Source organism: Cygnus olor, chromosome 12, assembly GCF_009769625.2.
Source record: "Cygnus olor isolate bCygOlo1 chromosome 12, bCygOlo1.pri.v2, whole genome shotgun sequence".
NCBI lineage: Eukaryota > Metazoa > Chordata > Aves > Anseriformes > Anatidae > Cygnus > Cygnus olor.
The window spans coordinates 11,838,624-11,854,234 of NC_049180.1; the positions used below are offsets into that span (position 1 = coordinate 11,838,624).

General features: G+C 39.0%; 1 protein-coding gene across 4 annotated transcripts in view; it reads left to right on the forward strand.

The window, feature by feature from the left end:
* The window catches only part of RSPRY1 (ring finger and SPRY domain containing 1), a 41,974-nt gene that overhangs the window by 16,220 nt on the left and 10,143 nt on the right, over positions 1–15,611 (forward strand). For all 4 annotated transcript variants that reach the window (XM_040571538.1, XM_040571537.1, XM_040571535.1 and 1 more), the window contains exons 4-11: positions 1,487–1,539; positions 2,980–3,092; positions 5,780–5,906; positions 7,318–7,376; positions 10,589–10,655; positions 11,355–11,486; positions 13,662–13,777; positions 14,368–14,511. In XM_040571538.1, coding sequence (XP_040427472.1) covers positions 1,487–1,539; positions 2,980–3,092; positions 5,780–5,906; positions 7,318–7,376; positions 10,589–10,655; positions 11,355–11,486; positions 13,662–13,777; positions 14,368–14,511 — 811 coding nt within the window. The remainder of the gene's footprint in view (positions 1–1,486; positions 1,540–2,979; positions 3,093–5,779; positions 5,907–7,317; positions 7,377–10,588; positions 10,656–11,354; positions 11,487–13,661; positions 13,778–14,367; positions 14,512–15,611) is intronic.

Consider the following 15,611-nt stretch of genomic DNA (forward strand, 5'->3'; position numbering starts at 1 on the left):
GAAGGAAAGGAGTGAAATTTCGTTTCCTAGCCTCAGAAGAATAAATACTAATTTTTGGAGTCTATCCCAAGTGCTGCTTCACAAATTGAAATATTGGCAAAATTACTTTTGTTTTGCTTCCAAATATGAGGAAGGTGGGTGCTGGAAGGAGTGTTTAGAAATTCAGTGGTTAAAATGGCAAGTGAGTTGAACAAGACTCCTTTGCTCAGTGCTAGTACTGTTAACACCTGCTATGCATAAGAGAACCAGGAAATCTTGCTGATAAAAACGTCATTCTTTTTATCACAGCCTTTACTTGCAGTCTGTGGTGGTTTTTTTCTTTCTTTAAAGTCTTAACTGTTTTTCTTGAGATAATTCAGTTTGCATCATTGCACTACTTTTTCCTGCTGGTGAGATAAGTTTCCAGATGGAAGGTGAAGAGATGCTTGGGGGGAGAAAAAAAATTGTTTCAAATGTTAAAGCAATATAAAAGTGTAAAGTTTCACATTTGCATTTTCTTGTGGAAATAATGACTAGAGAATGTTAAGAGGTTTTGGTAAGAAAAGCATGCGTTTTTATCCTATAATCAGTCAAACCTGAGATTTTTCTATAATTAATTCCTCCAAAGTAGGTAGCTTTGTTATCTGTATAATTAACCTGTGTTGAAACTTTCTAAAATTTATCAGTGTTTAGCATTTCTAGTTTCATTTCAAAGGCATGTAATGAATTGATTGTGGAATGTATCATTCTGAGCTTGGGATTAGTTCATAATGCTTAAGTAGCACTGAGCAAAGCGTTTAGGATATGCTGCTGCATAAACCTTTCTGGTACTGGAGATACCTAGTGAATGGAGTTTTGGAGACCTTGCATTAGGTACTTATTTTAGTAACAGTTCCTGCTCAAATAAGACGACCTGGCAATAGGTTCTTGCCCCTGCTCCGGCAAACCAAATTGAGAAACTAATCTAATGGATTTTTATTTCTTTTTTTTGCTATGTTGCAAAAGGAATTGCGTTAAATGTCCTCTGTTAAACTGTCTTAATGATTTCCTGCTGCTCTTGTTAACGAGTTTGTAGTGTGTGATGCTGCTAGATGATATGCTTTACAGTTTAGGGGGAAAAGTCAGCAATGTTTCTGGAAAAAGTATGTTTATGGTGTGTCCCTTGTACACTGCTCTTGGTACGCTTCGTGACCTCTGAAATGGTCTCTTGTTACATATTCTGAGGAACTTTGCTGATGAATAGCAGTAAGTCTAAGCATTATGTCTAGCTTTTAGACATTTGAATATGGATAACAATTTTGTATATCAGCTATTGTAGATAGGCGGATGTTGACTTTAAGCCAGAAAAAAGCTGAAATCCCATCTTTGTTTTGGATCTGAAAATAGCATTAGCACTTTGCTGCCTATGTAACTTTCTCTTTGTTAAATATTTACTGGATTCATTTTCTGTCTGTGTATTACATTGATGGTTGTGCATAAATTTTGACCTGTGTAATATCTCTTTCAGTGACCAGGAGCCTCCTTATTCAATGATCACGTTGCATGAAATGGCAGAAACAGGTATCAAGGCACTGTGTTGGGCATTTCAGTTGTGACTCCAAAGGAAAAAAACAGCACTGTTTTCTTTCCAAAATAATTGTACTGCTAGCATGTATTTTATCAATTTGCTGTAGCTCTGGGGACTCAGACTCCAAAATGTAATTCTGTCCTTCTGAAGATTCACTGAGCTGATGGTATCTGAGTTTTTTGAACTCCATTACACTTCCTACATGAGCTCTCCAGAAGCAGCCAACTGGCTCCCAAGCACACTGTAATAGCATTAAACCACAAGCCACAAAGAATGTGTTTGCACTAGGGCAGAACCAGCCCATATATGTAGACATGGTTTAAACCCTTGGTTTTGATGTTGCCAAATAGTACGTACTTGAATAGTACATACTTTTTGTCTAGGGTTTTTACTGTCCTTAGACCTCCATTTTATTGATATATTTGTTCAAAGTCCGTACCCAAGTTCTTCTGCAAGCCAAGCTGTGTCCATATGAGGGTTGCTTTAGCTCTGTTATGGTAGGTGCAACTCACCCAACTCAAGAACGCCACCAGAATTCTGGTGGCTCTTAATAGAATTGGTATTGGTACAAGAAAATGTTACTGTATTAAAATAAGTTAACCTCATTAACTATTACAGCAATTAAGTAAAAAGTCTTTTGAGGTAATGTGCTAACAAATTTCAATACTTTGTTTTGTATTTACTTGTCCTTGTGGAAGGGAACACTAAGTCTCTTGTAACCTCACTCACTTGTATGCAGATGCAGACTCAGTTCTGATTTTACTCCTAATGCAACTTTTTTCTTGTAAATCCAAATCTGTTTACTTTTTTAGTAGTTAAGTAGTTTAACATCTGCAAGTAAACAAGTTTGCATGTAAGTAGGAGGCCCTGTCTGCTCGTTAAGCTGTGAGAGCTGTTCAGTTTGAAATCAGATTTTCATTGGAAGTCCTGGCATAGGACAAGCTAATGCAGTTCCTTCAAGGTTTTGTGTTACTTGAGGGAATTCAGGAAGGATGCTTTTTCTCCTGACCAGGAGTATCTCTTCAGTGTTATCATGAGTGCAGCGTTCAACACTTAAAGTTGATGTTGCACACTGAACTCCTGAGTTACTACACAGGAGAAAAGTGCTTGTCCATAGTGGTCACGAGTGTTTCTTCCTAATTTTAGTGGAAACTGAAGTATGCTCTGGCTTGGGCAGGACTGTTCTCCAAACAATAAAGTTGTATACTGTTGCCCAAGCTGCTGCAAACTTTTTTCTCCCCTTGAAATTAAATTTCTAAGCTACTGCAAACTAAGACATTGATGTAAAATGTAAAGCATTTTTTCCTAGTTCCTGTAAAATCACTGGGTAATTTTAATGATTGAAAACTTAAATTTACATTTGCTGATCTATATTGAACACTTTAGAATTGCAGTGTTAATTCTAAATGTTACTTCTGTTTTGTGGTTGACAGATGAAGGCTGGTTGGAAGTTGTCCAATCTTTAATTAGAGTTATTCCACTAGAAGATCCACTGGGACCAGCTGTTATAACGCTACTACTTGATGAATGTCCGTTGCCAACAAAAGTAAGTCGAAGCAGTATGTGTTTATCTGCGACTGAATTTCAGTTATTCATGGTTGCCACTCCCATGATAGCTTCTGGGTGGGTTTAATCAGTGATACGAGACTGTTAGTGTTCAGAAAATGAGTGTAACTTGTAACTTTGGGTAATTTGTGGTGGCTTGTTATCTAATTGGTATTTAATGCTAGAAGCAGTGTAGAGGAAAATTAAAAGGCAGTGGTCCCCAGGGACAAACAAGAGGCATTTGGTCCTTGGCTGCTTTCATTGCTCTCCTCTCCTGCCATGTGGTATGCATACTGTACAATAAGTGCATATGGATGCTGCAAAAGCAGGAGAAGTTCTGCTGTTTTTATTCAAGTTCTGAAAGATGCATATGTACAAGTCACTGTTTAGTTATTCCTTCCCTGCTATGTGCAGTGAATGCAACGTAAGTGGGTATCTGACGTTAAATGACATTTTAACAATGTTATGGTAGGTGCAACTTAACCAACTCAAGACCTCCACCAGAATTCTGGTTGAGGTAAATTATGGCTCTTGATAGAATTGGTATTGGTACCAGAAAATGTTACTGTGTTGAAATAAGTTAACCTCATTAACTATTACAGCAGTTAAGTAAAAAGTTTTAGATACGGTTTGGTAGATTTGATCACTGAACTGGCTTTGGATGGAAAGATGATTCAAGGTCTTCATACTTTGCTGGTACACATACTTTAGTAAGTGATTCAATGCGTTAACCATTGAACATGATTATTTTACAGAGAACTTGACTTTCCTTAAATGCTCGCTACTATCTCATTTCATCTGAAACTGGTGATGACATTATTACAGCTTTCATTGCTTAATCTACTACTTATGTTTCCACTTCTAGTTTTCAGTTTGCATTGTTATGGATATAAAGTGATAGCTTTTGTGAGTGGCTGGAGAGTTAGTGAAACTCTAGTCTTCAAAAACTTTCTTCCTGTAGGTTATTGGGGAAAGTCATACGAGACTTATGTACATGTTAAATATTGTATAATTGCTGTCATAGGCAGTGAAATGATTACTGAAAACAAAATATGACTAGAAATTTTGCCTGGTTTGAAAACTAAATTAGGAAATGGAGACCACTAAATGCTCTGATTTTTTTCAGCTGTACAATGTACTTGTTAATCATCTGATCTGTATTTCAAAAGCCACATCACTTTTATTTAGGTACTTAAATTTTAAGGACTTCGCTATGAAATAGTTGACCTTAAGACAGGGAATAAGATGCCTCCTTCTGGGGTTACTCAGAGGCCTTTTTCTTGCGCAATCTCTTTACAGCACAATGAAGTGCAAGGAGTAACAGCTGTAGGATCTGCAGGTCACATGCAGCCTAGTAAAGTCTCTGTTCACTTTTTGCATATTCAGAGTAAGCTTAAGTCAGCACCCAACTTCTGCTACAGCTAGAGAACAGTAGTATGCTGTTTTCCATTTTATTTTGCTACAGTAGGCTGTAAAGTCTATAGCATTAAAATGGCAGCACAGCTGTTTTAGACTAAAGTCTTTATTTAACTCAAAATAGTTGATCTCTGAAAGTTCTAATAGTGGCTAAAAGCAGTACAGAGTATGTCAAGAATCTAATTTTAGTTAGGCTTTTCCATCCTGAGTCTCTAGCTCAGTCATCCTTTTTTTTAGCCTTCTTTCCACTTAGTGTCAATCCTGTTCATCACTTCTGTTTTTGTGGCTCTTCTTTTGAGGAAAATAACTACTTTTCTGTTATCACTGTACAAATATCAGTCTAGTGAAGAAAATTGATTTAAGTGTGGATCAGAACACAGCTCACAAAGCATGTAAGCACCCAACTTTGGCAGTACTGTTTCTTTCTTCAAATGACCTTCTGATGACTTCAATATGAGGAGTACTGTTTTAATTATATCATAGCCTGAGAATATGCAGTTTATATCTGAATCAGCTGAAACTTTCATGAAGTCTGGAAAGTTGAGGGGAATTTGAACAAATTTGAACATCTGAGGGGGCAGGGTTCTCTGTAGGATAACTTGGCTCTAGATTAACCCCTACCTACCCTGAAATGAGGGTTGTGATCTAGACCTATCTTGAATTTTATCCATATCATGCTGTCTGAATGAAGCAAGTCAAAGCATGGCATTTTAAATTTATCACCTTCATTGTTGTTGCTTAGTGTGACTATAGGACTATAGAAAGACATTTGTTCTGAAGGGTACCGTTTATGACATCTTGTGAAACTGACAGCATCCTAAATTGATGATGGGGTTGTGGGCTGGCTTTTTTTTTTTTTTTTGCCGGTCTCTTTAGTCCTGAATTATTTCTTCAGGAAAAGGAGTGAGTTTTAGGGCACTTAAAACTGATTAGGTAGCAATATTGCCATAGCTGCTGAATGAATACTAAGCAAAGACAAATAATACCAAAATCCTCTTGCTATAGGAGCTCATATATGTCCAAAAGTATCCTATAGTTGTTGATCCAACAACTTGAATGGCCAACAATCTGGTGGCAGTTTTAAAGTTACAACTCTTGGGAATATTGAACTTCTCATCCTATCTTTTCTTTATTATACTTTTATCTTAGATAACATCTTATGTTGCCTCTAATGTGATGGTGATTTTAGTAATATATTGTAAAAAATAATTTGTAGTATATTGGGGAAAACTGTGTCAGTGATGTTGAAAAGATTCTATTTTTCTTTTTCAGGATGCATTGCAAAAGCTAACTGAAATATTAAACTTAAGTGGCGCTGCTGCTTGTCAGGATGCTTGTCACCCTGCCAAACATCGGAATACAACTGCAGTACTGGGCTGTTTAGCAGAGAAGTTAGCAGGTAAAGCCATGGGATTATTCTGAAAGCTTGCTGAGTGCCTGTTGCTTTAGCACCCATGGTGCAGACTACTTCAGAAATGTTTTACAACTGAATAATGTTCTGCATGTGGGGGGATATCTTGTCTGACAGGTGTGACCAATTTTACTCCTTAATTAAAATGTTCAGATTCAGCCATCAGTCACTAGTTTGGGTCTGAATGAGCCATTTACAGTCCCAGGTAGTTGAAAAGAATTATTTTGATGTTTGGTGAGCAATTTGAAATGCGTATGTTTGTAGATCGACACTTATGCTTACAACATATGGTTTAGCACTGGTAATTGGTCTTTTCTCAAGATCTAGTCTGGCCCTTTAAGAATTGCTGTGAACACAGTTATTTACTGATTTAATACTCCTGCCCATTGACTAGTCTTAGAGGCAGTATAGAACGATAGAAAAATGCTGTTGCTGCTAAGCATGTCTTTCATTGTAGTTAGCTGAAAAGATTCACTGCTGTTACTTAGAATCCCAGCAATGTTGTTTTAAGGTGACTTTTCATATAGAACACTTTACGCCCTGTCACTTTCTAGTACCGTGCTGGAAACTGATGATTACATTTCCTTCCTGCTGATGGTCATCTTTCTATGCAGTTTTTAGCTCCTCTTCTGAAAGTGGGCAGGAAAAGGAAACGAAGAAGAAGTGATTGTTTGGTATCACCTAATGGTTCTTAAAAACATAATTTTAGTATTTCTGTCAAAGCAAAGAACAAGGACAGGAAACATTTTACGCTGTAATACTTCCACCTTCTTGTTATAGTAAGTCGAAATGAGATCCAATACCCACTTTTTTTTAGTGATCTTGGAACTTACCTCATTGCAGTAGCTCACACAGAAAACTTGTTAATGTCGTGATAGAGCCCACTGCAGTTTCTTAGAGTTCAGAGATATTAGTTTGATTCCATTGTAACTCTTTTGATTAAACAAGCAGTATTTCAGGACAATTTTCTTAATTGGCAGCTTGCCACGGTGCTGTTGCAAATTGTATGATTAACTATCAAGTAGGTTATATTAGACACTTAGTTTTGCTTATTTTGAACTATTGATGAATGGAGCTAGTCTTTACACGTTCTCTGTGGAAGTAAAGGGGAGCCAGACTCTTCAGCAAAAAGTAAAGGCGAGCCAGACTCTTAAAAAATAAATAATAATGAGCATAAGTGTTTAGCAGAGGTTGATGGAGTCTTATTTCAAAAACTAAGTGTCGCTAGAACTGTCTCTGTTTATAGCAGGTAAAACAAATGTTTGTGATTTGGTAATAGTGTAGCTATTTGTATAGTAAATATTTGTGAACAATGATATTTCTTCTGTATTACACTTCTGTGCAATGATGGATATATGATAGTTCCCATGGATGGATTTAATTTGTGATACTTTTACAGGTCCTGCAAGTATAGGCTTACTCAGCCCAGGCATATTAGAATATTTACTTCACAGCTTGGTAAGTGTCTTTGATCTTAATGTATGTATCTTGTATGGTATCCATACATAGCAATTAAAATGTTTTTGCTTGTTGGTTTTTCTGATTATTGTGAAAAGTTAGTTGTTTGGATACTGGTAATGTACAAAGAGTTGAGATTTAAGTTCAGAAAGGCCTAATGAAAATATTCCCCCGCCCCAAAAAAAAAAACAAAAAACATAAGGTACCTTGCTGCTCATATTCTCTAATTTTAAGAAGATATTTAAAATAACCAGGCTTTGCTGCATGTCATGACACAGGGCTGGCTGCCCAAGCTTATACCTTTTCTACTTCCAATTACCACGTTGCCTGATCGCATCAAAACCCACTTAAATGTGAGTAGAAACATTGATCAAACTGTCTCAGCTTAGCAGGAAGATAATTATCACTGATGAATGCACTTTTACAAATTGAGGAAAATAGACAAACTCTGTGTGTATATTCAGGTGAAATTTTCATAGAATGGCTTGGATTGGAAGGGACCTTAAAGATCATCCACTTCCATCCCCCCTGCCACAAGCAGGGATGCCACCCACTAGATCAGGATGGCCGAGGTCTAATCTAGCCTGGCCTTGAACACCTCCAGGCATCCACAGCTTCTCTGGGCAACCTGTTCCAGTGCCCCACTGCCCTTACAGTGAAGTATTTCTTCCATTTCTTCCTAATGTCTAATCTGTCTCCCCTCTTTTAGTTTAACACCATTCCTCCTTGTGCTGTCATTATCTACCTGAGTAAAGAGTCCTTCTCCATCCTTTTTATAAGACTCCTTTAAGTATTGAAAGGCCAAGAGGACTCCCTGAGCCTTCTCTTCTCCAGGCTGAACATCCCCAGCTCTCTGCCTTTCTTCATAGGAGAGGTGCTCCAGCCCTCTGATCATCTTTGCAGCCTTCCTCTGGACTCGCTCTAACAGCCCCTCATCTTTCTTGTGGTGGGGGCCCCAAACCTGGATACAGGACTCCAAGTGGGGCCTGATGAGGTCAGAGTAGAGGGGGACAATCACCTCCCTCGACCTGCTGGCCATCCCTCTTTTGATGCAGCCCAGGATGCAGTTGGCCTTCTGGGCTGCAAGTGTGCACTGCTGGCTGATGTCAAACATCTTGTCCACCAGAACCCCCAAGCCTCTCTCCACAGGGCTGCTCTCAATGAGTTCTTCCAGTCTGTCTTCCTTTCTGGGATTGTCCTAACCCAGGTGCAGTACCTTGCACTTGTTGAACCTCATTAGGTTCATGTGGGCCCACTTCTCCAGCCTGCCCAGGACCATTTGAATGGCATCTTTTCCTTCTGTTGTATTGACTGCACCACTCAGCTCTCTGTCCTCTGCAAACTTGCTGAGGGTGCAATCAGTCCTATCCTCTGTGACACTGATGAAGATATTGAAAAGCACTGGTCCCAGGACAGACCCCTGAGGGACGCCATCTGTCACTGGCCTCCACTTGGACATAGAGCCATTGGCCACCACTCTCTGGGTGTGACCATCGAGCCAACTCCTTATCCACTGAATGGTCCACCCATCAAATCCATTTCTCTCCACTTTGGAGACCAGCGTGTCACGTGGGACTGTGTCAAAGGACTTGTAGAAGTCCAGGTAGATGACATCGGTCGGTCTTCCTTCATCAACTGATGCACTCACTCCATCACAGAAGACCACCAGATTGGTCAGGCACGATTTACCCTTGGTGAAGCCATGCTGGCTGTCTGGAATCACCTCCTTGTCTTGCATGTGCCTTGACGCTGCTTCCTAGAGGATTTTTTCCATGATCTTGCCAGGCATAGAGGTGAGGCTCACTGGTCTGTAGTTCCCTGGATCCTCCTTTCTGCCCTTCTTAAAAATGGGAGTGATGGTTTCCTTTTTCCAGTCATCCATCAGGGACTTCACCTGACTGCCAGGACTTTTCAAATATGATGGAGAGAGGCCTAGCAACCCCATCAGCTAGTTTCCTCAGGACCCTGGGATGCATGTCATCAGGCCCCATAGACTTGTAGTAGTTGTGACAAAAGAGAGCAGATGCATTGTAATTCAAAAAGATTTTTTTGGAAGTTCATCAGACTCTGGGACTGAAACAACCTGCCTATATACTTCTAGTTAACACTTGTAAAAAAGCATTATATATTGTTGAGCAAACTGGAAACTATACTCCTAAGTATACCTGACGTGTAACTTCATCAATATTTGTTTTATTATCTAAGTGTAAACTTTTTTTCTCCTCTGCAATAATTACTTCAGATTATTTCTTTACGCTTAGTCTCCATCTCTCTTTTTCTTTAATTTTAGGTTAGAAGAACAAGGCTTCAGAAATTTGAAAACTTCTTTTTTGAAGAAGCAGTTCTGCCCTTTGGTCTAGAAATGCTAGGCTTCTATTCAGTGCTCTTGAATCAATGCTGAGGGCTAATAACTTAAAGTCAATTCTGATTCCACTTGTTAGGTCAGTTGCTTAGGGTCTGGCACTGGTGCGAGTTGAAAAGATGGCCGTTTTGAGGAGTCAGTCTAATAGTCCTGGTTGGTTGACTTCAAGCTATTTGTTATGAACTCTTGGAAGGTGAAACGAAAACTAGCACACCCTGTTTTGTACTTGGTCTGTTAGCATTCCTAGCTGATAGAGTAAACGTAACTACTTAACGAAAGTACATCTGAGTATCCTGTCCCTTTCTCTCTCCATGCTCTCCCACAAACCTCCCTATTACCATGCTACATGAAGACTTTTCTTGTGTAGAGAACTCCGAAAACAAGCATAGAATGAAACAATTTTCTAATCTTATCTGAGAGAATTGAGTTTCTTCAGCCTGGAGAAAGAGGAGGCTAAGGGGGATGTTACAGCTGTCTAATGGTCCAATAAGAGGCTGTGGAGAAAATGGAGGCAGGCTCTCCTCAAAGGTGCATGTTTGGACATGAGGTAAAAGGCACAGGCTGGAACATAAACTGGGGATGTAAGGAAGAAAATTCCATCATGACGGTGGCCAAATATTACACCAGGGTGTTGCAGTGAGGCTGTGGGATCTCAACCTTTGGAGATACTCAGAAGTTCATAAGACAAGGCCCTGAGCAGCCTGACCTATTTGAACCAGCTGTCGACTGGAGGAGGGACTAGATGACTTGGGGAGGAGTATTTCAACTTAAGACATTCAGTGAAAAATAGCTCTTCGTACCCATCTATGCCATGTATTTATTAAATAAATTTTATTTCATCCATATTTAGAATTTCCAGTCTCATCCGACAGTGATGCTTTTTGCACTAATAGCACTGGAGAAGTTTGCACAAACAAGTAAGTATTGGCCTGATACTGCTCTTAATGGTAATAGAATGGCTTCTGCTGTGTGATTGTCATTTGTTTCATCTATCACATTTGTTGTGAGCATGGGAGACTGGAGCGGTAGGAACAAAAATGTGGAAGAGAAATGTTGGTGCACTTGCAGGGCAGAAGAAATAGTTATTGCTGTAGTTGTCACCCCCTAGCCGTTAACCTTGATTTTCTCAAACTCAATACAGTCTGCATCAGTTAGAAATAGCTGCATAAAGACTTAAGACATCAAGGCCTTTGTTGCTAAAAGAAATCTATATTAAATAGATGAACAGCTATGATTGGGTGTTTGCAGGCAGGAAAAAAAAATCTATTGCTTTAATGACACCCCCACCCAGAAAGCACTAAGAGATTTGCTGAAACGCAGTCTTTATGTAGCAATTGCTACATAAAGACTTATGTTACATGCAGCCTTTGCTGGAAAAAAAAAAATGTATTGAGAACAAACATGATTTAATTGTCTGATGGTATGGCTCCATGCAAAGAATTTATATATGTAATTGCAAAGTTAACTTCATGTCTGCTTGGGAAAAGAACTTGATGCTGTTTGTAATGCTGAGCTTTTAAGTTGTTTTTTCCTATTGCATTTACTCAATGTTACTCTCTTTAACTAAACTTACTGTTAGTTTATAGCAATTATTCTTTTTTGCTTTTAAATTGCAGGTGAAAATAAAATGACAGTTTCTGAATCCTGCATTAGTGACCAACTGATCTTGCTAGAGAAATGGACGGATCATCCAGACTATTTAAAACGCCAGGTTGGATTCTGTGCCCAGTGGAGTTTAGACAATCTGTGTAGGTATAGCAAAGGGATAAATTCATTTAATATTAAGAAATTCTCCAAAGACATAGAGGAGTACTCTGCATTTTGCTCTGTATAAGCTCTTTTTATAAATATACCTAACTACATTTGTAACCGCTATCAAAAAAAGAGGTGAATATATCCAGACTAATTGAATGGAAAATAAATTTTCCATTCCATTTTCCAAATGATATATTCCAAATTTATTATTATTATTATATATTCCAAATAAATTTTCCAAAAAGCCTTTGTGAAAGGGAGTGGCTTGTACTCCCCAAATTGGGACTGGAATGAAACTACTTATTTTAATCATGTTTTCTGTAACCTACATTTCAGCAAAGGTGCCAAGTAGCTAAACAGTGCTAGCTCTGTCTCTGGAACAGCTGGATTACTGATGATATCATGGTGGCAGTCACTACTGTGATCTTAGGCCAGCAGTGCATGGTCCCAAAGAATTATTAAAGACACTTAAAGAAAATATTCTTCTGATTGAGTATGAGAAGTAATTTGTCAAATCACTTCAACAGATCTGTCCTCTAGGATGACTAAAAATCATAAAATTCACTTGTTGAGTTGTGATTTGGAGGGCCCAGTAACTCCAAGAGCCTTGTTTCTAATGTGTTTCGGGACTTCTAAAAAAGATGGAGAGTGACTCTTTACTCAATCCCATAATGACAGGATGAGGGGGAATGGTTTTAAACTAAAAGAGGGGAGATTGAGATGAGAGATTCTGAGGAAATTCTTCACTCAGAGGGTGGTGAGGCACTGGCACAGGCTGCCCAGAGAAGCTGTGGATGCCCCATCCCTGGGAGTGTTCAAGACCAGGTTAGATGAGGCCCTGAGCAACCTGATCTAGTGGGTGGCATCCCTGCCTGTGGGAAGGGGGCTGGAACTAGATGATCCTTGAGGTCCCTTCCAACCCAAGCCGTTCTATGATTCAGTCTGTGATAAATCTGGGGAAACGGTTTTGTTGAGCTTTATGGAGCTTTAGTCAGCATGTGGTAGGACACCGTCAGTTGTTTAGTTAACATATGTCTAAGTGTTGTAGCAAATTTGGGGTATAAGAAGTGGTCCTAAGATAGGATCTCTGATTTGTAAATAAACGTGTATGTCAGCAATTGACACCATGTGAAAAGGGGAAGGAGGGAGAAAGTTTCTCTGGCTCAGATAAAGTTCGTCTTCTACCTGAAACTGAGAGGGTAGAAGACTGTTTTTCTGTTCCCTTTCTTCCCCTGCCTCCAAAATCTTTGCCACATGATGAATTGGGAAAACTCTGCCCAAATGAATATACAAATACAACAATAATTCCTGAAACAAGTGTGTTGTGGTTTAACCATGTCGGCAGCTAAGCACCACGCAGCTGTTCACTCACCCTTCCCCCTCCCTCTCTGGGATGGGGGAGAGAATCAGAAAGAAATGAAAGCCTGTGGGTTGAGATAAAGACAGTTTATTAGGACAGAAAAGAAAAAGTAATAATGATGATAATAGTACTACTACTAATAATGTGTACGAAACAAGTGATGCACAATGCAGTTGCTCACCACCCGCTGACCAATGCCCAACCTACCCCGAGCAGCTGGTCCCCCCCACCCCAGCCAGCCCCCCATATAATTGTTCAGCATGATGCCATATGACACAAACTTTGGCCAGTCTGGGTCAGCTGTCCTGGGTCTGTCCTCTCCCAGCTCCTGCTGCACCCCCGCCTGCCGTCTGGCAGGACAGAGCGAGAAGCTGAAATGTCCTTGGCTTAGTGTAAGCCCTGCTCTGCAACAATTAAAACATCAGTGTGATAACATTATTCTCATCCTAAATCCCAGTCACAGCACCCTACCAGCTACTAGGAGGAAAATTAACTCTATCCTAGCTGAAACCAGGACAAAGTGGCATCTTGGTATGAACTTGGATGCTTTGTGTTTGCCTGTGGGTTTCTTAAAAGTAGTAATTAGACTGCAGAAGCTCTAGTCAGAGGTATAGATAACGTTCTGATGTTTAGAGGACATCTGACAGTATTATTGGAAGTGATACTGTTTTCATGGAGGCAAAATGTCAATATTTCATTCAGTTATGCCAAAAATGAACTGTGTCCCAATGCAATCAATTGTCCCCATATGAAATGTTCAAAATGAAGCTCTACTGCAGCAGTGATTCAAATTACTTTTATTTTGCAGTTTTAAAAGAAGGCAGGCAGTTCACATACGAGAAGGTTGATTTGACCAACATTAGGGCTATGCTGAACAGCAACGATGTCAGTGAATACCTGAAGATCTCACCACATGGATTAGAGGTATGATGTCACTTCATGGTTTCGACTGGAAAAAAGTCTGAAGAAACCAATGGGTTTTAACTACTTTTTTGTCTACTTGCTCCTGCGGTTTCCTAGAATTAATCAAAGTTCTCTGCCAGCTTTGTGTAGTAAGTTTACTTAGTGATGTTACAAACATCTGATCAAGCTGACTTCTGTTGTAGAAATGTTCATAGTAAAGTAGTGCCTGTATTCAGAAAAGTGAAGATGCTTGTCAGCTCATTTTTCACTCATTTAAACTAAAACTGCTCACCAAAGTGTAATTCCTACTTCTTGTCCTATCTAATCCTGAGGAGTACGTAACAGCAGGATCCTTGTCTCAGCCGTGTTTTTTCTTCCCATATTACTTTGTTTCTCTACTTTGTAGATGAATTTCCATGTAATAGTGAATACCTTTAAGTTCTTCCTACCAAGTGTTAGCTAACAGCCCGTGACTTAGGTCTTCCTGTCTTGGTGCCTTAGCCTAATTGTGCTGGTGTATTCTTACACATGAGAAACTTGGTCCAGGAAAGGAAGGAGCTTATTTAAATGATTATTTTGTAGAAAACTAACTTCTGGTTTGGTTTTGGTAGGCTCGATGTGACGCCTCATCCTTTGAAAGCGTTAGATGTACATTCTGTGTTGATTCTGGAGTTTGGTACTATGAAGTTACAGTAATTACTTCGGGAGTGATGCAGATAGGATGGGCTACCAAAGACAGCAAGTTTCTCAATCATGTGAGTACATGTGATATCATCTAGCTGATAATGTAACTTTAGTATTTCTCTACTTTCAACACTGGTTATTCTGTGGCAGTAAGTGTGCACTTCTTTCCTTCAATTTTTCTGTACGTTTGCAAAACTGCTTTTTCTGATGGAGATACAAGGAAAGACTGGGTTGTTATTGCAACATGCTGACACTGGTCACACAAGTATTGCATAGCTGCTAGCAGTGACAACTTATCTACTTGCCATTGCCTGGAAGCTACAGAGAAATGACTGGTGTCTTGTGCCTTAGTGTCGTCCTAGAAACTCTGTAGTCTTTAGGTAAAAACAGTGGTTACTGTGTGTTTTTGTGAAGCAAAAAATTGCTCACTAGGAACTAGCAGATTGTCATGCATGCATTTTTACACAGGTCATCAAACATCCATTTGATTACCCTCTTTAATGTAATATGAATGTATGCTAACTTTCACCTGGGAAATAGTTCTTTAAGTTGACTTTGGGATAGCATGGCATGTTTTGATCTGTTGGTAGAAGTAATATGGTATGGTTTGGGAATGTGGCAGCTTTTTTGATTAAAAATAAGGATTACAGAAAGGTTGGATTCTCTACCTTCTTGCCTTTATTCAGATAATATAAAATAAATACACTTATTTATAGTTTGCTTTGCTCTCATTCTCATCTAGCTAGCTTAGTATCTTATCCTGAATTCTAAATATTCTTCTTAGTATTTATTTTTTAATTATGCTCTTACTAGCTTTAAAACATAATATTCCATGTGAACATGAAGTCCGAACCTGTAGTCAAAGAATAATCTCTGCTAATGTTAGTAAAGATATAACTAGGACCTCTTTCTCCTCAACTATTTATGGTAGCTCTATATGGCTGTCATAAACTCAGTATGCTGTAGCATATTTACTTCCATATTTGCATAACATTGAGAAAACATGGAGATTATTACCCAGCAAACTTGTATACTTGAGCTTAGAGAGGGCTTTCCATATTATCAACCTTCCAAAGTTGTCATTAAAGTACAGGTTAGAACATCCGTACAAAAAGTATGTATGACCTAGCCTACTACTACTGACTAGAATGGAAATACAGGGCTGAGATTT